This window comes from Anolis sagrei, chromosome 1, assembly GCF_037176765.1.
Source record: "Anolis sagrei isolate rAnoSag1 chromosome 1, rAnoSag1.mat, whole genome shotgun sequence".
NCBI classification, from domain to species: domain Eukaryota; kingdom Metazoa; phylum Chordata; class Lepidosauria; order Squamata; family Dactyloidae; genus Anolis; species Anolis sagrei.
Genome location: NC_090021.1, coordinates 73,310,023 through 73,333,070, shown reverse-complemented (window position 1 = coordinate 73,333,070; position 23,048 = coordinate 73,310,023). Strand labels below are relative to the sequence as shown.

Genomic DNA, 23,048 nt, shown 5'->3' with positions numbered 1-23,048 from the left:
GTAACACAACAAAATGGAAATCTTCATCACATCCTTCAAACACAACATTCTACATTGATGAGGACTGCCAATATATCTAATTTAGCATCCGCCACCATAATACAACATTAGATTTTTTTTCAAGAGACAGGTTTTAAATGTAGTAGGAACTTTAAGTCGTATTATCTGCATAATTTCCTTGCATATATAAATTCAAGTAGGCTTAATGAAATCAACCAGGGATATACATTTGTAAATGTTTAATAATCATTCCTTAACTGAAAACAGTACTGGACAAATTTGAAAGAAAATTAATGGGTCTCAAGCGCTTACTAGTGTACTTAAAGCATATTGATTTCAATATGACAGCTATTTATCTAATTCTAGACTGGACTTGATGGGTTTAAAATGGCAAAGAAATCTGTTTAGAAATTTACAATTTCATTCAATTACTTACCTGCAAGCAGATTAAAGTTATCTGGCTTTAGCTATGAATATATTACACTTTATTGCAAATATAACTTGCCAGTTTAACTGGAAAGTCTAAATATTACACAATGGACAACTCTCACAGTCCTCTTTTAAACAGGACTTCCTTTACAAAAACAAATATCAAACTAACTGAAGATTGCCTCCTTCCTCAAAATGAGAAATGCTAGAGTCTGGTTTACACTTTAGCTCCATACACAGAAATTGTTTTCCGACACACAGAAGTAAGACTACTGGAATGTATACAGAATAGTGATAAACAAGTTACAAGCTCTTCCACAAAGTGGTGGAGGCAGAATTCTGTACAACCACTTTGTAGAATATATATGTAAAGCAGACATTAAATGTAACATGAAGCCAGCAGTCTTATACATACTTATTCAAGTGCAAACTCTACTGAAAACAGCGAATCATGTCTGAACAAACATGCAGAGGGTAGTTTCTCAAAAATCAGTGTTGTATATTAGCTTACACGACATTTATTATTTCTTGTAAAGATTCTATATGTTTTAGCAAAAGAAAAATGACCTGGACAAAAATCTGAAAGCATATTATTCACAGGTTTGGCCCTGAAATGCTATTTGGATGGAAGGTAACCCAAATGTTACTTATCAGCTGCTCTGTCCTTTTTAGAAGTATAATAAATAATAAATAACTTGCTGCAAAACAATAAAGAAGATTTTTCAAGATCAAAATATTTTTCAGAACCAGATAGCTATTTACACATTCTTAAGAACTGCTATGATAAGGAGCTCAGGATTTGAGTCAGCTAATTCTTCAAGAGCAATTAGGGTTGCATAAGGCTTAAATGGGCATGTCACAAAGTTAATTAACTACTTACACATTTCTGAATTAGAAATAAAATAACAAAGAAGAGAAAACTGCATTTATAAAGTGAGCAAGAAAAAGCTCAGTGATCTGTAGTTTCCTCTACTTATTTAAAAAAGAAATGCCTGTTCTCAATTCAAGAGAGAAGCAAGCATAAGCATTTAATCAAATTAGTCTGGAAATAAAGGACCCTGTCGTTTGGGATGATCCCAGTCCAGAACAGTTTTAATGGAGCTGCAGACAGCCTAACTCAATCAGTTCTCTCTACTTAATGCTGTGCTAGTACTAAGGGATCTTGGCAATTAAGCAATTTTCATGTGTTTCCTGTCAAAAGCTAAGGATGAGAAGCAACTTGCAAAAACTAAAACAAGTTTATTTAACATAAATGACACTTTGTGATAAGCCAATATCATTTCATCTCCCTACCACCACCAGCTTCAATTCTGTGTTATTGCACAGCACCACATATCCAATTATGTTTCACAAAACGTTAGGCAAAGTTATAGTTAATGAGCTAAAATATAATTGTTTATTGTTAGAAGGTTCACAGATGAATAAAACAATCCTATGCATGTTTTTTCTGCAGTCCTAGTCAGTGAGTCAAGTATTGCCGCCATAGGCTTCCTTGTTCCAAAACTGAAATCCTTGGCAGTCTGTCAGTTTATTCTCTCAAACTCATCCTCATGTATAAGGAACTTAAGTACTACAAGAAGTCAAACAAAATGTTCAATGACTTAATGAAGTACAGGGTATGTACAATATTTGGTCAATGCAAGGCAATGATACCACTGAATAATTATGGGAGGAAAATTAATATATATATAATCTATATACAAAGAGACATGTTTCTAATGTCCTACAGAAATCGCCATTTCCTAATGAATTCCTTACAAAAGTTTCAACTTTATAATTTATTTTTCCTAGCATTGTGCTTTCTACAATAATTATTAACAATGCTGGAATAAGTTAATATTCAAAAAAGACTTGCTTGAGTGGAGAAGAAAAGTTACAAGGAGCCGATACTGGGCCAGTAATAATAATAATAATGTTTTTTTTTTCTCCCAATCATTCCAAGTGTGCAGAAAATCAGATCTCTCAGATATTCTTGCAGCATATATTGAGGGATCCCAAAGAATGGTTCTGTCTCAACCTCTATACTAAATATATACTAGATCATGATTTTGGGCCTCTCTGCTGGTCCTCTCATCATCTTCATCTGACTGTGAGTCCGATCTATGAGAATTACCGTATTCATATTCTATAGGCTTTGGATAGCTGTATGGGTACCCATTGTCATCAAAAAATCTTCGAAATGTGAATTCATAAAAAGCATGTTCAGGATGTTTCCCATTCTTATACCACCCATTAAGTGTGTCATTTACATTGCCTTCCTTATCCTCACTCCATAATTTATCTGGGTCAATGGGGTCAAAATTAGATGTATCTGTGGGATGGGCAATTTTAGGAATATAGCAAGCAGGCTGCTGCCGCAAATCACTTGAAAAATCAATAGATTTAAAAAACGGATGTGCTTTTATTTCATCAGCGCCATTCTTGCCCAAGCGGTCTTCTGGTCCTCGACAGAGCTTAATAATAAGATCAGATGCTTCTGGAGATAGTTTTGTTTGTACTGGAATATGCAAAGACGTTTTCCAGTTGATAACCTTTATTTAAAAATAAAGCATAGACACAATGTTAAAATAGAAGGTTTCATCTGAAGGCAACTAATGAGAAGGAAAAGTTGATTTCATTGCTTAATTAATCTTTCAGATATAGAAACCTACTTAATCAAAGATACATAAATAGGTACGTCCATAGCAGCACTACTATGTTTGGAGAACAAAAGACAAAACATTGGTAAGCATTTAAAAAATTCAAAACCCAATACTTATGAACCCAACTGGATAAAATTTAAACATGCTACCTTACATCTTTACCAATTTATGAAAAAACTGAATAATTTATAGTATTTATTTAAACCTTACAGAAGGCAAAGACAACTAATTAATTTCTCATCCAATCTTATATAAATTATCAAATTAAGATTTGAGCTAATTCTGTATCAGTAGTCATTTCTCAATGATAATTAATTTGGAATAAGCTTTAAAATGCAAGAGAGAGAAAGAGAGATAGAGAGAAAAAAAGAGTATCAATCATTGGAACTGTTTCACAACTGACAAAATGCACAGTAAGAACCACAAAATCTTTCAGGAAACACACATTACAGTAGCCCAAAATGGCTTTTTGATCCTGAGTAAAAAGACAGCTGGTACAAGCAAAATCAGGGATCAGATGGCCATGTGGAGGTGCTTGAAGCATTTTTACTGACTACAATAGCAGCATCATTTGGAATTGAACGGTTCATTTTAGTCACTTTTAGGAAATCTTTCTCTGTGGAGCAGACTGGGGCCAAAACTGTATCTGTGAGCAAAATTGTGTCCTTGGGGAAAAAATTTAGCAAGCAAAAGAATGTTCAGAACTTTCTTTTAAAAAACAGGATGTGAATGGAAAAGGTAAAATGGAACAGTCAAATCTGTGGAGGCACCTTTTACTCTCCAGATGCAAACCAGGACCCTATCAGGTCCCTGTGCTGGAACAGAAAATGCATGCAGGCTATAGGCAATTCTCCACAATAGGTCATTTTTCTATTATGGACTCTCAGGACTCTCTAGCATACTCTAGCTATAGCAGAGTATGTGGCAAACGAGAGCGGCTAAGAGCCACACAAGCCCTCCTTGTGATCTACACAATTTCCACCTCTGCACCTCCTCTAGGAAGATGCCAAAATGCCATGTTTTCATGTGTGTCCCTCAAAATGTCAATAGGAAGTTACATCATTTCCAGTAGGACAGGGGTGAAAATGGAAGCAGTTTAAGAAGCTCTTTGGGGGGGGGGGGGGTTGTGTGTGCTGCTTTGAAGAGTTGGGAGGATTTTCTGCATGGTAAAAACTGTTGAGACATCTTTAAAAATACTGCAGGGGCTTCAGGAGATTAGGGGACTGCCAAAGTGGAGCCTGGGCATCACATGTGGCCAATGTGCCACACTCATCTCACATCTGACATAGTGGATGATATTTAAAGATATTTGCAATGTCTCGTTCTATAGATTTCTACAGCTCACAGAGTCTAGTGCCCCAGTGTCACAAGTGCAAACCGAGTTAATTCATCTGGTCTTCAAACACCAAATAATCTTTTTGCGGTGCCCAATATTTATCACAATCTTAACTTGATCCACACAGAAGATAGGTGAAGTACTGGAACAAGTTATAATTTATTACTGTTTAATCACTCCAATTGCCTTTACAAAATAAGATTTAATACAATATTAATGGACATTGACTATGTGTCCCAGATATGCACTGCTATCTTGGTTCTTGGAGAGCAGGTATGGACAAAATGCAGCCTATATGAAATATTATCATTTTTGGTTTTGATAAAAGCTACTCCCCTCTCCCACAGTTGAGTCTAAAATGGCAAAATTATCCTTGCACACCGCAGTGGATACAAGCAACCTTCTTGGGAAAAGGATGTGGGAGGAAAAGACCCTCCAAGTTTTACATTAACTTTCTAAAAGCAAGGATTTATACCAACCTGAAATTACAAATAAATCATGAGGAAGAAAGATGAAGATAGCATGACACAAAGGCTATTCTAATGCAATGGCAGAATAAAGTTTTTAGGATTTTCTTATGTATCCATTGATTTTGAAGCGAATTTGATCTTTCTTAGTTACCTTCATCTGTGTTTCCAATGGTGTTTGGGCCAGGAAGGGAGGCTGTCCCACCAACATTTCAAAAAGAATCACCCCAACGCTCCACCAGTCACACAGCTGTGTATATCCTGAAAAAAAAAATGCAAACTCAATAATCACCTGCATCAATGCTAGTTTTAGATAATATTAAGGATATGTCACTTATTTTAATCCAGTTCCTCTAGCTTTCAAATTTCTAATAACTGTACTGTATTTATAGTGCTGAAAAATGCACCAATCAAGGGCTATTTTTCAGAAATCAATCAAATTATAAGTAACCAGCATGTGGGATAGTGCTTTATTTTTATTTGTCATGTCAGAAGTGAATTGAGAATACAGTTACAATGTAAAACCACAAAAGTTAAAAACGTGGCATTATACTAAATTTCCTTTGACCAGAAGCTGGCCACTTGGAATGTCTCTGGTGTTGCTGTAAGGTCCTCCACTGTTCATGTGGCAGGGCTCAGACTGCATTGTAGTAAGTGGTCTGAGGTTTAATGTATTGTCGAAGGCTTTCATGGCCGGAATCACTGGGTTGTTGTACGTTTTTCCGGGCTATATGGCCATGTTCTAGAGGCATTTTTCCTGACATTTCGCCTGCATCTATAGCAAGCATCCTCAGAGGTATTGAGGTCTGTTGGAAGTAGGAAAATGGGTTTATATATCTGTGGAATGACCAGGGTGGGACAAAGGACTTTTGTCTGCTGGAGCTAGGTGTGAATGTTTCAACTGACCACCTTGATTAGCATACAATGGCTTGGAATTGCCGGGGGGAATCTTTTGTTGAGAGTGATTTGATGTGCCAGATTGTTTACTCTCTGTTGTTTTGCTATTGTAATTTTTGAGTTTTTTAATACTGGTAGCCAGATTTTGTTCATTTTCATGGTTTCTTCCTTTTTGTTGAAATTGTCCACATGCTTGTGGATTTCAATGGATTCTCTGTGTAGTCTGACATGGTGGTTGTGAGAGTGGCCCAGCATTTCTATATTCTCAAATAATATGCTGTGTCCAGGCTGGTTCATCAGGTGCTCTGCTATGACTGATTTCTCTGGTTGAAGTAGTCTGCAGTGCCTTTCATGTTCATGAAACAGGACAATTTCAACAGAAAGGAAGAAATCATGAAAATGAACAAAATTTGGCTACCAGTACTAAAAAAACTCTAAAATTACAACAGCAAAACAACAGAGAGGAAACAATCAGGCACATTTAATCACCCCTCAACAAAAGATTGCCCCAGGCACTGCCAGGCCATCAAATGCTAATCAAGGCGGTCAGTTGAAACATTCACACCTAGCTCCAACAGACAAGAGTTCTTTGTCCCACCCTGGTCATTCCACAGATATATAAACCCTTTTTCCTAGTTCCAGCAGACCTCACTACCTCTGAGGATGCTTGCCATAGATGCAAGTGAAACATCAGGAGAAAATGCCTCTAGAACATGGCCGTATAGCCCGAAAAAACCTACAACAACCCAGTGATTCCGGCCATGAAAGCCTTCAACAATACATTATATAGTACTATATTGTACTATACCATTATATTGTAATATTATTAGAATCATATCGTATTACATTATAATATTATAAATATTATATGTGTATACAATATATTATATTATATTATATTATTAGTAAAGCACAAGAGACAAGATGGAACTGTCTTCTCCCCCCCCCCCCCCCTTCACTCTGGAACAGAAAAGCAGTTGGTGCCGGGGGGGGGGGGGGGGGGCTCCCAACCGATGACATAGGCAGGAGACAAGATGGAATTTGATAATATTACATCATCAGTACAGCTAAACTTCAGGAAAAAAATTAGATAATCGTTTCACGTAACCAAAATTATAGCAGGTACTTGTGTCTGGAGAAGTGAATAACATTCTCTTAAGATTAGATTCACATTTGCAGATAACCTAGTTTAATTTTTGCAACAAGAGTCTACATATCTGCAAAAATTACAGTGAAAAAGTTCATCTAAATTTATCATATTGGTGATTGCTACATCAATCCAATCTAGTGTGTGTATATGTCAGAGAAATCTATTATTTCTTTGATATGTAATCTGTAACAGTTTTTTCAGAAATTCCTGAAAAAAGCTGAATGTTTTTGAAATTGGTATGTTTCGGTCTTTTACAGCAACTATACTTCCAAAAAAAAAAAATGTTTCTTCTTCCAAAGATAAGAGGTCTGTTAATCTTGAGCTTCCATATAATAGGACCAGTTAGCTTCTGAAAATTTATTCCTCTAGTAAGCCAACAGAGACAACTTAGTTTTGACAAATGTTAAAAGAAACTGAAGGATTTACCTGTTCGTAACAACACTTCTGGTGCAATATAATTTGGTGTCCCCACAAGTGAGTGTGCTAGACACCTCTGATGCTGACGTGCTGCTCTGCGTTCAAGCGGCTTTAGCCTGTCTCCACATTTACAGCTAGCTGGATCACCCCATTCATTACTGAAATCCATGCTGTCTTGACGTGAATGATCTCCTGAAATGCAGAAACCCAAGAGATAATGCCATGCCTGAACTCCACAAAAGCATCTATGAGAACACGTAACATGAGCTTTAAGAGCCACATTATTTCTACCACTTATGTTAACCACCACCTCACACCATTTTTCAAGCATTTTTACTCTAATTTTCAAAACCATGTGGAAATAATGAAAAGAAAATAATGCATTAGGGGTTCACTGAAAAAGGATGTAGGAGTCATGCCGCCCTGTGATAAGTTTTACAATATTTATAACATATTTATGTCGCATATCTATTCACCTGATCATGTGTGCACATGACAGACATGGTAGAATAGTATCAGATTTGCAAATATATTCACCAAAATTAAGAGCCTAGAAAGCTCTTTGCTAAGATTTGGAAATTATCTCCTCAAAAAAGGGGATGAGAAAAAGCAAGAAAGCCAACTTGCCTCTATTGGGAACCTAATGAAAAGACAGTGACAAGAGATAAAGGTGAGAAGCTTCACTCCATTGCCTCTTCCTTGCTCAAATGAGAGGGGGGGAAAGCCACTCTTCCCTCCTTCTCTCCTTCCTAGTCTTTTTTTCAGCCTGAGAGGCATTCATCAACAATATGGTAGAGCTATTTTGGGTACTTGAACTGGAGCAAGATGGCAGTGGCCATTTTAAATAGGGGCTTACTACATAAGCCTCTCTGCAGACAGACTGCAGCAACCTTAATTATTGTAAAAGACTGTGTGCTTCTGCTTTAGAGCTGGGTCCCTATTCCAGAACTGATCCTTGTATACATTGGTCTGTTTATTGGGTTGATTTTTTGTTTTGTTTTAACAACCCACCCTTATATACAGATATAAATAGTACATTTGCTTTGATCAAGATATAACCAAGTGTTATGATTCTCAACCAAAGCAAAATGTTGTGGATGCTATAGAAAATGCATTTTTTATTAAAGTAAATATTCTATTGCTCAATATGTTAACAGCCTAGAAGGGGGAAAAAAGCATATTTTAGGATAAAATAGTTTTCTCACCACTCTGATAGTATTTGGAATCATGTGTCCATCGAAAGCCAGTACAAAGCCCAAAGTCAGTCAGTTTGATATGGCCGTCACGATCAATCAGAATGTTGTCAGGCTTTATGTCCCTATGTATGAAGCCCATCTTATGAACACTTTCAACTGCACAGGTAAGTTCTGCTATGTAGAATCGGGCCATGTTTTCTGGGAAGACTCCCATTCGAATTAGCAGGCTCATCATATCTCCTCCTGGAATGTAGTCCATAACAAAGTACAAATTGTCTTTATCTTGGAATGAATAATACAAACGAACTACCCACTCATTATCTGCTTCTGCAAGGATATCACGCTCAGCTTTAACATGGGCAACTTGGTTCCGAAGTAACACATCCTTTTTTCGCAGAGTTTTTGTTGCATATAAAGCATTAGTATCCACTTTTCTTGCTAAGCAGACTTCACCAAATGCTCCAATCCCAAGGGTTTTGATCTTCACAAACATTGATTTATCCATTTTAGCCCTTTTGAGACGAATATAGTTGGACTCCTTCTGACACAGCATTTTTCTCATTTGATCCTGGGCTTCTTGCGATAATCCAACCTATGCAATGAAAATCAAGAATGGAAAAATAGCAGTTTTAGTGATTGCCTAGAAACTGGCTTACAATAAACCAATAAAAAATAAGTGGTATTTAAATAGGTTATATGTATTCTTTTTAACATTTTAATTTGAATACTGTAATGTTAGAAGTCAATGAAAAACACTGCCAAAATGTGACACAAAATGCGCAAAAACTGGGAGATTGGTTAAAGGGAATGATTACAAACATAGCCATACATTAAGAGCCATGCATGAAAAGGCTCATAGTTTAATGACAACTATTTTAACATGAAGGTTTGATTGATGTAAATAGACAAGGCTGAATGCAAAGCTGTATTATCCCTAAAGCCCACTCAAATATTTGGTGGGAAAATTATGACACTCTCCTTCGCAGAATGATCAGCTATACTATATCTGATGTGCTCTTTCTATTTACGGAAATGTTAAAAGTAATCCTTTCTTATCAAAACTAAGATTTACTAAAGGACAAGAATTCCATTTCCTACTCTTCACTCCTGAAGCATCTTATTTATAATTACACTGAGCACATTTTTAAAAAAATGCATCATGAGTTAATGCCTGACAAAAGAAACAAAGTATGTAAATAAACTTGTCACCTTCAACTACAAATCTGAGCAAAATATAACAAACACACTGTATTCATTTAATTAAGAAGTAACTGTTTTACTTGTGCTTTGAAGTTGCCTAGAACCAGGAATAGAAAGCTATAAAACAGGGAAAGGAAATCAAGATTAGTGATTTCATATAAAGAAAACATGCTTAATTTAAATACAGGGAAGCATGCAGAATCCCGAAGAAAATGTCCATGCTATTCTTTACATGTAACACTTTTCTCCAAAATATTACTTGCCTACTCAGTAACGAAGATTACAGATGTCAGGAAAGCTCCAACCCCTTAATAGTTTAAATCAGCTGTTAGTGAAAGTAAAAAGGAAAGAGACTAAGAATGAATATGTAGAAAGAACAAGAAATTTAATTTGATTTACATATCAGTTAACTTGCTATTTCGTGAAAATACAATTTATTATGGAGAATTATTGAAATCAGTTAAAATGGCACTTTTGCAGAATGGCACAGAAGAAGGGAAAGACACTGCAGACTGAAGTGAAGGTACACTGTAAACCAGAAATAAATGTCATGATATTCAAATGCATATGCCTAGTTTTATCACTTTGATAAAAACAGGCAATTCTAGTGCTTTGTGAATCAACATAGATGTCTTTAACAAATCAAGAAAGCACAAAATGAAATAAAACAATTAAAGCATCGTTTAAAAAAAACACTTTGCCAGTTTCCGTCTACATGACATTTTTTTAAAGTGTAAGGTAAGTAAAGTTCAAACTGTGGTCATTGAAGTTCCTTATGCTGAACTACTTAATTTTTTCAACATAACATAAACATGGCAATCCATTGAGACGATCCTGCTTGCAGTGGAGACAGACAGAGATCGGAAAGATTTGGCTTAGAAATGATCTGATGAAATTAACACTGACAAAGTCTGGAGAAGGGATGTTTATTTACTCTAGAAAAGTTTTGTGGAAACAACCTGCTTCTGATTGTATTTCTGTTTTCATCTCTTAGGCAGTATACCTTCTCCCCTCACTGAACTACTAGCCATTTGCTTTGTCATGAACAATTAATTGCAAAGCCGTTACTTTTTCACTATTTCTTGTATGGCCCACTGAGCGAAGTTAGACCAGGCTACAATGACACATGTTTCATGTGAGACCGCCTTTGAAGAATATGGAAAATGTCAACTGCTAGACTACTAACTGCATATAGTATTGAGTTCTAGTTCAAGGCCTGATTATGCATGAGAGATAGTTCTGTTGGCTTGGTAGATGGTCTATGCTGGAAACTAGACAGAGGAAGCATGTCCCTGTTGATACTGTTGAAACTCTGTGGCTTTCCATACCATCAACTATGGTATCATTCTTGCAATGATGGGATTTGAGGGCTGTTATCTTACAGTTGCTTTATTCTTTTCTGGAGGAGAGAACTCAAAAGATGAGGCTGGGGGGCTTCTATTCAATCCTTTAGCTGTTCATCTAGGCTCAGTTTGTCCTCCATGCTATTTAATATGAAACATCATCCAGTGTTTTGGGGTTTGATACCATAAATATTCAGATGACACCCAACACTATTTTTCTACCAGAAGCTGTTTTGATCCTAAACTGGTACTTGTTTTTAGTAATGGACTGGGTGAGTGTGAATAAATTGACACTTAATACAAAGAAGACATGGGTACTCCTGGTTACTCAAAAGGTGATTCGGGGAACAGGATGAGATTACATTCTCCTCCCTGAAAATAGCTCAGGAACCAGTGGTAGCTCAATGGAAGCTTATGTACCAGATGTCAGATATGGTCATGGTGACACATGCCTTAGTTACATCCTGGTTGGATTACTCTAATACACATTATGCCTTTTAAAAGTGTTTAGAAACATCAACTGATTCAAACAGCTACAGCCAAATTATTAACTAGGACTAGTTGCAGGGAGCACACAAAGCTACCAGTCTATTTCCAGGCACAATTTCATGAGCTGGTTTTGCTCTATAAAGCCCTATATGGCTTAGATCCAAGGTATTTAAATGACTATATATTTCAGAGGAAGGAACTGAGAATACAACCCCTGAGTAATCATTGCTGAAGAAAAACATAGGAAATTCATAGGGTTGTCACAAGTCAGTGAACAACTTGAAGGCAGACACACATTCAACCTTACAACCCTTCCCATGTTTTCTGATCTGCTGGGGAGCCAATCCGTCTGTCATACAACTTTCACATGGGAATATGAGTAATATGAGAAGCAGATTTCTCAGAGGCTGGCATCAGCTCCATGACCCCCCCCCTCTCTTTCAACAAACAGCAAAATATGTTTGTGTATCAACAAGCCTCTGCAGACTTATTCTTTAGATGAGATAGGCATTGTACAATGGAATGTTTATTTGGCATTTTCTTGTACTATTTCACTTTTTATGGCTCATGGTTTTAATTTTTTAAAACACTATATTGGAAGTTATACTGAGTCCTAAAACAGGAAAACGGCAAAATGATACCATCATCATCAATCTATAAGTACTTAATATTGAAAAGTAATGACTATGCTTTGGGTCCTTGGATCTGTTCTACAAACAAGTCATCCATCCCTTATCTCTTTCTTTTCTATGCATTTTGCTGCAACTGTCACCTCAATTCATACCAACATCTTGGAGGAAATTTTCAAAACAAAATAAAGCACACACAGTATCAAAGGAGAGTGCATTTGTGCAACTATGAGTTTTGATTCAATTCCCAAACACTTTTAGAATATACTCTAATATTATTAATGTATTAAAATGTAATCCAATGTATTTTCTCTAGGACTTAAGGACAGCACTGTAAATCAATTCTTATTACAAGAGTTCAAAATAATTTTGTTTTTCAATCTGTTGAAAGATACTCTATATCTCAGGAAAACATAATGCAGATACATTAAATCATCTAAGTAACTTGCCAACTGACAATATTATTGGATCTGGACATGAGAGACCTCAAATTCAAAAAGCATGGCCAATATTCAAGCTGAGATCCTAAATCCACACTTACCTTGGAATAAACACTACTGACCTTAATAGGTCTGCCTTCCAAACAAACATGGAAACTATTGCATGACAAATCTGTCTGTTGGACTACTGTCCCCCATATGTTTGTTGCCATGTTAATATTTTTTAAAAAACCTTTAAAGCACAAAAAGATAATAATAGGCTTTACCCGCATCATTTCATTTTCTAGTTGTTTCTTACGATGTAGTCTCTGTTGGTGAGATTTGAGTATGTTTTCCACATGCTGCTCCATAAAGAACTTAAAAGCCTGAGGAGAATAGCTCTGAATTCGGGACTCCCTTCTTTCTTCGTCTCTCTTATTTTTTCTCACCGGGACAGGTGAGGTGGTTATTTGCTTATTTTCTCTATCTACTGCTTCGCTCATTTCATTCTTTTCAGTCTCTTCCTCTTTAGGGAAACTAGGCAAATCTTCTTTGCAAGGCTTTGCCATGGATTCATATGGTGTGATAGATGTATTGGGGTGTAATAAGTGCTTTGGATATGGAGGTGGGGGGCCTTGATAATTTGGAGCCTCTGCTGCAGGTGACATGACTGCCATATTTGTACATGGACCCTCAGAAAAAGAGATGGGCTGAATAGCTTGCATTGGTTGTGAAATCCAAGAAGGATGAGTAGGGGTCAAGGCAGTTTGCAGCTCTGGTTTTAATACACGCATGCTTTTTACTGGCTGCTGTATAGGTGCAGGAGTAACAGCTGTTACTGTGGTGGCAGAAGACTGTGAATTAGTTGCATGATTTTGTCTGTTTCCAAGGGGGTTATTGAAGGAATTTGACCTCACTGGAATATTGGACTGCCATGTTGAGATTTCATGCCCATTGCCAGATGGTGGCTGGGGCCAGGATGATGGAATCCCAGAAATATTTATATTGTATAGTTCCATATTGTGGCTATTTCTGTTTGACACCATCATAGATTGAGGCATGTTTCCATTAGGATATGGAGAAGGGGCTGCAGGTCCTCCGGTTTGCATCTGCAAAGGTGTAGGGCTTTGCTGGCTGGTAGGAGCCACTGGATAAGGAGGCGGTGGTTGACGACCTGCTGCATTACCAGACACGATGTTGGGGTGAACAATATATTCAGCCTGGCAGTTGCCATTTTGTAATCCAGCCCTTCCAGAAGAAAAATTGAATTTGCTATTAACGGAACTCTGCATGATTATGGGTTGCCTCCCAACAGGAACAGAATTAATGCCTCGTTGTCCCTGGGCAGAAGAATTCATAGATGATGGATTCATCGGTGGGGGAGGATAGCCGTCTGGCCATGCTCCCTGTGGTACTGGAGAAATCCGTGAAATCATATATTCCATGCTACCAGAATAACGTTTTGTTTGGGAATTTGTTTCCCAGGAAGAAGGAGGTGGCGTTGTCCCTCTGGGAGGAGGAGTTGTTCCTCTGGGAGGCGGTGGAGGAGGAGTAATACATCTCACTTGTGGTGGAGGAGGTGGGTTCACTCTTTGTCCATTACTAGGATGAGCCTGAGCAAATGATGCTATTCCAGAACCAGACAACGGTCTTCCTACATCAGCCTGGGATATAGGGCTTTCGGAATGGAAAGACAGGCCATCTCTCAGTGCAGAAGCATGTCTTTGGGGCACTAAAGATTCTTTAGAACCTTTCCAGCTCTGCCTGCGGTTGACTGATGGTTGGACACCTTTAAAAAGACAAGAAAAGAAGAAGGCATTATAATACGTTCACTACTGACTAATCTGCTATTTCAGATTAGGAATTTTTAATAATCAATATTTCTAACTTGTCTGATGGAAAAAAGGAAAACTCCAAATATAAAAGTCAGAGTAAATGAGATCACATAACTATTTTTTTAAAAGCACAACAGATGTGTTATCTTAGGATGAAGAATGTATTTTTTTGGGGGAAAAAGTATAGGTGCTGTAAAGGACATGTGGTTTATAACAATTCTAAAAACCTCTGGATTCTTTTCAGGAATTTCTGAACAATTGTGTTAGAGGTTGAATGTCAAAGAAATAACAGACTTCTCTGATAATGCACACACTAGATTGGATTGATGTAACAACCACCAAGATGATAAATTTAAATGAACTTTTTCATTATGTAATTTCCTCAAATATGTAGATTCTTGCTGTAAATATTAAACTAGGTCATCCGCAACTATGAATCTAATCGTAAGAGAATGTTACATCTTCAGACACAAACATCTGCTATAATTTCTGTCATGCAAAACAATTATTTAGAAAGATTCTTTCGGAAATTCAGCTATACTGACAATGTATTATAACCTAAATGTATTCAGAAGTAAACTAAATTTACTTATACTACATTGCTTGACATAACAGTTTGCTGTAATAAGTGTTTTGAAAGTAGTTATAAAACATGACAACAAAACTATAACTTTAAAAATGTTCTGCCATTAATATACACTCTTCATTATTTATCTTAGTTTATTTCTTTATTATTTGCTCCACTGCAAAATACTTAGTGTAGTTTCATCTTTTTTTTTAAAGACTATATACTGGATACACATACCTTGTGGCTTTGTGTTTGCATTAATCGGTCTTGCTGCTGCTGCTGCCATTTGTTCTCGCCGAGGATCCTGATAGCTCATTTTACTTATGAACTCAATCGCTGCTTCTATGCTGCGGCTGTTGGTTTGCCTCAGAGCTTGTACCACCATGTCCTGTTTGGGAAGATGATGGGATGTAAAGAAATTTCAAACCACATAATAATCGACATCAAAAAGTTCCAGAATCATCACACTCAGCTCTTCAACACATGGGAAAGAAGGGGGAGATTACTATCCTTAAATGTTTACAGAATGATTTAAGTGCTAGTTAACAGAATAAAAAGTCAACTATTAGGTCTACTCCTTGATTTGTTACAGAGAAAGGAGAATTACATCCAGCTGTCCAGAAATTAGGGACAAAGGACGTTTGTAAATGTGAGAATACTGCAAATAAAAATACACACTTTTTGACTGAGAGAATAACTTTCTAGAAATTTCTACATCCTCCTGTATAGCTCTAAGATCAACATTCACCAGATATTAATCATAAGAGTCACACAGAAGGAAACAGAGATTTCTAGAGAGAACCTAATAATCAAATCTGTAAATAATCAAATCTACAAAGTGAAACCTACAAATGTGGAAGTCCAACTGTTCAATGTGTCTGTACTTTAGAGAAGCAGCATGCTTCCCACTAATATAACTGAAGAGCCTTACACAAAAACAGTAACAAAAAGCTTTTTTTTTGTTTTACCTCATCAAACCCAGCAGCTTGTAGATCCTGCAACATTTGTCGATTAACTTCTGATGTTCCTCTTGCTGAAGAACTTGTTTCATTTGCAAAAGGCTCGAGAGAATTTTTGATTTCTTCCAAGGCTTTATGGTAGGTAACAAATTTAGGAGGATTTCTACCTTGTCTGGGATCTTCAGTAGCTATTTTACCCACATTTTGCTCAACTTTTGCAGCATCAGAGGGTTTAGGTAAATATTTAAGGCTCTTTCGTATTTCTTCTAACATTTGCCTACTGCTGCCAGTATAATTACTGGCAGGAAATGTTTTAGGCCTCATTTGTCTATATCCTTCTGGCTTCTCACTTCTCTTCATGAAACCGTGTAGGCTCTAGCCAAGATTCACGTTCAATGCACTCAAAAATGACAGGATGGTAACTTCGAAATTCACTGTTGATGGTGGTTCCAATGGTACAAACATTCATTCAATCCTAAGACAGCAAACCTAAATAATATAAAATAAAATATTAACAGTCATATTTTGAAAATGGCTAGAATCCTCCTGCTCTGCCTAGGTGCTGCATGTTGGTCACAGCAATGTAGTATTTTGGGGGCTTAGAGCAGGCCGTCCAGTTGTTTGGGCCTTCAACTCCCTGAATTCCTGGTCATTGAACATACAGCTAGGGCCTCTGGGAGTTGAAAGTCCAAACATCTGGAGGGCTGGAGTTTTACGATGCTTGGCTTAGGGTATGCAATGCAACCAGAGGGCTCATTGATGTACTTGACCACTGACTGGCCAAATTACAGCTACCCTGTTGCACCGAGGGGATAAAGTGTAACTTTACACTAGGGTTTAAGATGCACCTTCTTGCCTTGTTGTCCAAGGACAGCTGAAGAGTACACAGGCACAACTGTGCAGCTAATCAATGGCCATAGGTACAGATCTATGCCCACAAACCACCAAGTAGCATTACAAGTTGGAGAGGAAATGGAGAGGGGTTAGGAAACAGCTTCTTCTACCATCCCAAAATACGCAGAGATTTATACTCCACTAATATGCTTACTGGATCTCTGCCCTTACATTTACTCTTTTTATTCCCCCTGATATAAACAAATAAGTGTGCATAATATAGCAGTCAGAATTTTGTTTTTGTCTTTTCCCAAAACATTTAGAAACAGACAAATTTGCACCTGACAAATTTAGTACAGTTGTAATTTGCATAATCTAAAATAAGGGAACCAATTGTGGATATAATCCACCACGAAACTGTGACTTTTCAGAGATAACTCTGCCTAATTCACCTGACATATGTTCTTGCTGCTAGGTGGCTAGAAAATACTGGAGAACTTCCTAACATTTCAGCATGCTTCCAAAATAAACTGATTCAGAGACTTTAACATGCACTTATTAATTATTGTGAAGAATCCAGATCATTTGATGCAAGGGCTCATTTCTGCTTGAGTAGATGTGGTCAGTAAAAAGTTTGAACTTTTAGGTGGCCCTTTATAAAAACAACAAGGGTGCTCCAGATTCAATGTGACACTGCTCTTTTGTGCTTTTTCAGTATGGGCATATCTTAGCAACATGCTTTTCTATCACAGACTTGGAGTATTAGATAAACTATTATTTACAAATAGGGTCAGATTTGTACTCAGAAACTTTACAAGACAAACGCAGAGCAAGTAATTACAAAAGTAACTTGTCATGTATGATTTCCAATTTTAAAAATACTAAAAAATATTATTGGTCATATACATCCCATTCCGGACCATTACACGTCTTTTACACAGTGTTTCACTGACAGCCCAGTACTCACTTTCAGAGTTGCTTTGCCTGTATTTCTGTTGCAAATGAGTTTTAAAGAGGGGTGGTCTCTACTCAATTGCAACAGAGATTCAGACAAAGGAACTAGACTCTGCGGCAGACCAGAAGCCACCTCTCTCAACAAAGTCTACTCTAGAAATACTATTACTAGATGCAACAAGATTACCTTTTAAATCAGTTATATAGCAGCTAACTATTCACTGACTTATATGCCATCATTTGGATATTTCCTACCACATTTTATATGGGGGGACAACAATATGTAATTTTGGCCCCTTGCTACGGCGAAGTTGTGCAAGCCTGGTTGGGACAATCTCCCCTTATATTTGGCAATGTTGCTCACAACAATAAGGAATACTTACTTCCTATTGTTACAAGCAACATATTTATTGGGAGCATGCAAACCTTATCAAAATGGCTGAATCTGGTATTTCTCTATAATAGAGCTAGCTGTAAATAAAGGAGTTTAAGAAATAGTAAGCAATGAATACTGTATACTCACATGTGCATGAATACACATAGCAAACCAGAGGAAAATACAGCTACTGTTAAGCAGATAATATATACTGACATTAATGGCAATTATCCAGACAATATAAACAATATGTTACAAAGCATAATATCAACACACTCTTTTTACAGAGTTAAAATATAAACATTTCCATTTTAAACTAATAGGCACAGTATATTCATCTGTTCCATAAACACAAACTTTTTAAAAGCACTCTAACATGATGCCAAATTTCCTCAATAACAAATCCACTGAATGTCATCAGAGAGTTTTGTAGATACATTATACCAGGCATGGGCAAACTTGGATCCTCCAGGTGTTTTGAACTTCAACTCCCAAAATTCCTAACGGCCGGTAATCTGGCTGGGATTTCTGGGATCTAGGGTATAATGCAGGCATGGGCAAACTTCACTGATGTGGACTCAAATCAGTGAAGTTTGCCCATGCCTGCATTATACCCTAGATCAGGGGTCCTCAAACTTATTAAGCAGAGGGCCAGTTCACGATCCCTCAGATGTTTTTTTTTTTTGGGGGGGGGGGGCAATTATAGTTTTTTAAAAAAACATGAATGAATTCCTATGCACACTGAACATATCTTATTTGTAGTGCAAAAATACATTAAAAATACAATATTTAAAATGAAGAACAACTGTGTTGAAAGCTTTTAAACAAAAAATTGCCCCAACAACTTGGGTCAACTTAATTACAAGTCAATGTTAGAATAGGAGGAAGAATTTGGGCACGGGAAAGATGATGCGGAAGCATTTCACCTCTGCCTCTTCTCACTACCTTCACATTGGGCTCTAGTAGAGAAGGCTGCTTTTCTTGCTCTTTATGTAACATCTTTTTCTTACTGTATTCTCAGTTTTTTTCCCTAATTCATATTCCTTTCTCTATTGTTATTTCTATATATGTGGACATTTTAAGATCAGTGATGCAAGTTAGCCCCTATTTCACACACACACTCAAATTGTAACACCTCAAATAATCTCTTTTTAGCTTTTTCTAAGAATGTTCCCTCTATACATCTTTAAAAAGAAACAATTTGTTTCCTGCATGCCCCGAAGTTCTAACCTGAACTTCTCCATGAGTCAAAGCAAAATCCATACGATTGGCTCCAAACCCCTTTCTTGACATATAATAAATTTATCTTATACATGAGTACAGGCAGTCCCCGCATTATAAACATTCAACTTACAAATGGGGAAGAGACAACAGGAAGTGAGAGACATTTAGTCCTAGGAAGAGAAATTCACTCCTGAAAGAGTTATCATGGAGAAATGGTGTCTCCACTGAAGCTTTCTCTCCCATCCTTTGTGACCGCCTATCTTTGTGATCGCATCTCCTACCATAAACCTGCATGATCTCTTCGATCTTCTGGAGAGGCCCTCCTTTTGCCCTTCCTCTATCACAAGCACGACTTATGGGAACAAGGGAGAGAGCCTTCTCCGCTGTGGCCCCCCGACTTTGGAACTTGCTACCCGGGGAGATTAGGCAAGCCCCCACCCTAGCAGCCTTTAAGAAAGATCTAAAAACTTGGCTATTCTGATGTGCTTTCGGAGAGTGACCATGCAACCCATTTTGTTTGTTTCCATCCATAGTTGTCCTCACGATGCACTTTCCCCCTGTCCTTAATAAAGCCAAACCCCACTGCTCCCCATTCTTGGACTCCTCCCTCACAAATATACTTTTTATTCCTGGATCCATTAGCATTTCTATATTATTTCTGCGATGCCATAGAAAAGGTTCAAACCTTCAATATGTTGGGTTGCAACCTTTTCTAAGTATCTCAACTCCTTCTTTAAAGTAAAATAGAAAGGTTGAGCATCTTTACTCAGAATTCTGAAATACTCCAAAATTCACAATGGTCTAGAACTGTGGCTAAGATAGTGCCACATCTGCTTTTTAACAGTTCAATATACACAAACATTCTTCCGTGCACAAAATTTCCAATACTGTATATAGCATTACTTTCAGGCTATGTCATTGTGTTCATACATGCAAATAGAGTTATCCCAAAATCCAAAACACTTTGGGGCCCAAGAATTTCTGATAAGGAATGGTTAACTTGCATTAGCCCTAAATATTAATTTCCCATTTCCTTTTTCACTTCCTTTGAGGCCATCTTCATGTTAGACATCAAACTGTCAATATAAAAAGTTGTGTATTTTATTACTTCTTATTGTTTATATAGCTAGCAATTCTAATATTTAAAAATGACAACATGCAGCATCAAAATACACAAAAGCAGAGGCCTTACTTTCTTGAAAAAGGCAACTGCACATTGTTTGAATTCACTGTGCCAGCTAAAATGTTGGAATTCAAACATACAACAAATCTGTGTCCCTAAAGGTGACTGCATTCTTTAATATGAGGAAGAGAAAGAGCCAATTACAGACCAATTGCATGACACGCAAATTCATGAAGCGTTCCATATTTTTAGGGATCCAAGAAGATATTGTATTTATTTTATTTATTGTATTGTATATTACTTGTAAGCTTCTCTGAGTCCCCTTTGGGGCGAGAAAGGTAATAAATAAATAAATAATTCTGTGTTGGATTTGCATCACCCATTCTTTGTGATTTTTCCGGCTTCTGATCCAAATAATTGCTTTGAAATATTGTCCACAGAAAAGATGGTTATAGCAAAATCTGGATAATTACGAGATATTCGCTGACTTGTCATAAAACAAAACAAAGGGAACACCAATCAGGACATATGGAAGACACTAATCTCTGAAGGCAGAATAACCAACAGGTGCAAGGGAGTGAAGTGACTTAAAAGTCGAGAGAGAGAGACACCGGGAATGGGCAAACTTTGGTCCTCCAGGTGTTTTGGACTTCAACTGTTAGGAATTGTGGGAGCTGAAGTCCAAAACACCTGGAGGGCCAAAGTTTGCCCAAGCCTGATATAGGCTATGGGCCCTTCCATAAAGCCATATAAGAGCTGTGAGAGAAGGCTTTCTCTTCCACACAGCCCTATATCCCAGAATATCGTGGCAGGAAATCCCACATTTTCCGCTTTGAACTGGAATATATGGCAGTGTGGACTCAGATAACCCAGTTCAAAGCAGATATTGTGGTATTTTCTGCCTTGATATTGTAGGATATAGGGCTGTGTGGAAGGGCCCCAAGTCTTAACATCATCACAAGAATATCAAGAAAAGCTCTCTCATGGTCCTTCCACACAGCCATATAACCCAAAATATCAAGGGAGAAAATCCCACAATATGCGCTTTGAACTGCGTTACCTGAGTCCACACTGCCATATAGTCCAGGTTCAAAGCGGCTAATGTGGGACTTTATTCAGCTGTGTGGAAGGGGCCTATAAAGGGTCTCTCCTTCATCCGCTTCGTGGCTTTTAAGGCCCTGGTAACTCCCTTATTTTGGAGTGTCTTTCCCACGGAGAGTCCAGACCTCGCCTATCTTTTTGCTCTATGCCTCCCTCTCCGATTCACACCATGCGAACAGATCCTGACTGAACACACGTGGGGAGCGGTTTTTGTCCCGACGTGACCACACCGCAGGCCGAGGCGTGTCGCGCGCAGGGCCTTCCCGGCCTTCCCTGAGGCGGAGCGCGAGCCAGCCCTTGCCACCCACCTGCTTTGCCGGAGAGAGAGAGAGAGAGAGACGCGGGGGGGGGGGGGGGAGGCGAGGCGGGGACAAGGCCTCGGCTTCGGGGGCTGCTCAGAGAGTGGTGTCGGCGTCTACGCGGCTTCGGCCCCCAGCACTATGGCAGCGACAGCGGCGTCCTGTCCCGTCCCTCCCCTCGCCAGCTCTCCCCCTCCCTCTTTTCGGGGTTCAGTTCCGGGCTGCCATTTTGTCGGTGGGCCTCTTTCTCGCCCCAGGTTCCCGGATGTGAAAACTTTTCTCCCGGCCTCCTTTGCGCGTTTCGCCGGCAGTCTGCTCTCGCGCACCCTTCCTCTCCCCCCCCCTTTGGAGAAGGAGGCCTTCATTCGGGCGCCGCCTCCGAGACAGGCAGGGAGCGGGCGCCTCAGCCACACCACGGCTGGAGGAGGGCTCTTTGACTCGGGCCTGGGCCAACTTGGGCCCTCCCTGCAGGCCTTTTGGACTTCAACTCCCACCATTCCTCGCAGCCTCAGGCCCCTTCCTTTTCCCCCTCGCCCGCTTAACAGTTTGACTCAGGCCTGGACCAACTTGGGCCCTCCCTCCTGGTGTTGTGGACTTCAACTCCCATCATTCCTCAGGCCCCTTCCTTTCCCCTCTCAGCTGCTTAGCTGTTTGACTCAGCCCTGGACCAACTTTGGCCCTCCCTGCAAGTGTTTTGGACTTCAACTCCCACCATTCCTCGCAGTCTCAGGCCCCTTCCTTTTCCCCCTCAGCCGCTTAGCAGCTTGACTCAGGCCTGGGCCAACTTGGGCCCTCCCTGCAGGCCTTTTGGACTTCAACTCCCACCATTCCTCGCAGCCTCGGGCCAGGGCCGTAGCCAGAAAATTTTTTTGGGGAGGGTTGAAAATTTCGGGGGTGGGGAGAGGAGTTGAAACCTGCCTCTTAGCTCATGCTGAAGCAAAGAGTACAGCAGGGGACAGAGCAGCCTTCAATAGCCTGCAGCTCTGCCCCTGTCAACCACCTCCACCAAGTCTGCCCTCCTTAATGAGAGCATTCAACACACACACACCCAACTTGGTTGCTTCGCTACATCAGCTATTGCTGCAAGTAATGACAGTGTGAATAAATTGTCAATATTTGCTTGAAATAGTGCTTGCAGTTCTGGAGGGACTCTTAATTTTT

General features: G+C 38.6%; 1 protein-coding gene across 2 annotated transcripts; it reads right to left on the bottom strand.

Moving 5' to 3' along the window:
* Positions 1–1,648: 1,648 nt before the first annotated feature.
* LATS1 (large tumor suppressor kinase 1) lies at positions 1,649–22,186 on the bottom strand. Of its 2 annotated transcripts, XM_060753545.2 has the most exons (8): positions 21,897–22,182; positions 15,986–16,465; positions 15,255–15,405; positions 12,902–14,403; positions 8,544–9,126; positions 7,348–7,530; positions 5,029–5,135; positions 1,649–2,960 (listed from the first exon to the last, which is right to left on the bottom strand). In XM_060753545.2, the coding sequence occupies exons 2-8, from the start codon at positions 16,334–16,336 to the stop codon at positions 2,454–2,456; spliced, it is 3,384 nt and encodes a 1,127-aa protein (XP_060609528.2). In that variant the 5' UTR covers positions 16,337–16,465; positions 21,897–22,182; the 3' UTR covers positions 1,649–2,453. The 2 variants fall into 2 exon arrangements, 1 of the variants encoding a protein (XP_060609528.2); XR_010909524.1 differs by lacking the exons at positions 1,649–2,960; positions 5,029–5,135; positions 7,348–7,530 and adding an exon at positions 9,998–10,059 and having other exon boundaries at positions 9,044–9,126; positions 21,897–22,186.
* Between the last annotated feature and the right edge of the window lie 862 nt (positions 22,187–23,048).

Coding starts and splice junctions, on each gene's coding strand:
- LATS1 (XM_060753545.2), bottom strand. CDS start 16,336: ATGAAGAGAAGTGAGAAGCCAGAAGGATATAGACAAATGAGGCCTAAA. Junction 15,406..15,985: donor AAGCTGCTGGGTTTGATGAG/GTAAAACAAAAA, acceptor CTTCCCAAACAG/GACATGGTGGTACAAGCTCT. Junction 5,136..7,347: donor AGAAGTGTTGTTACGAACAG/GTAAATCCTTCA, acceptor TTTTTTTTTCAG/GATATACACAGCTGTGTGAC.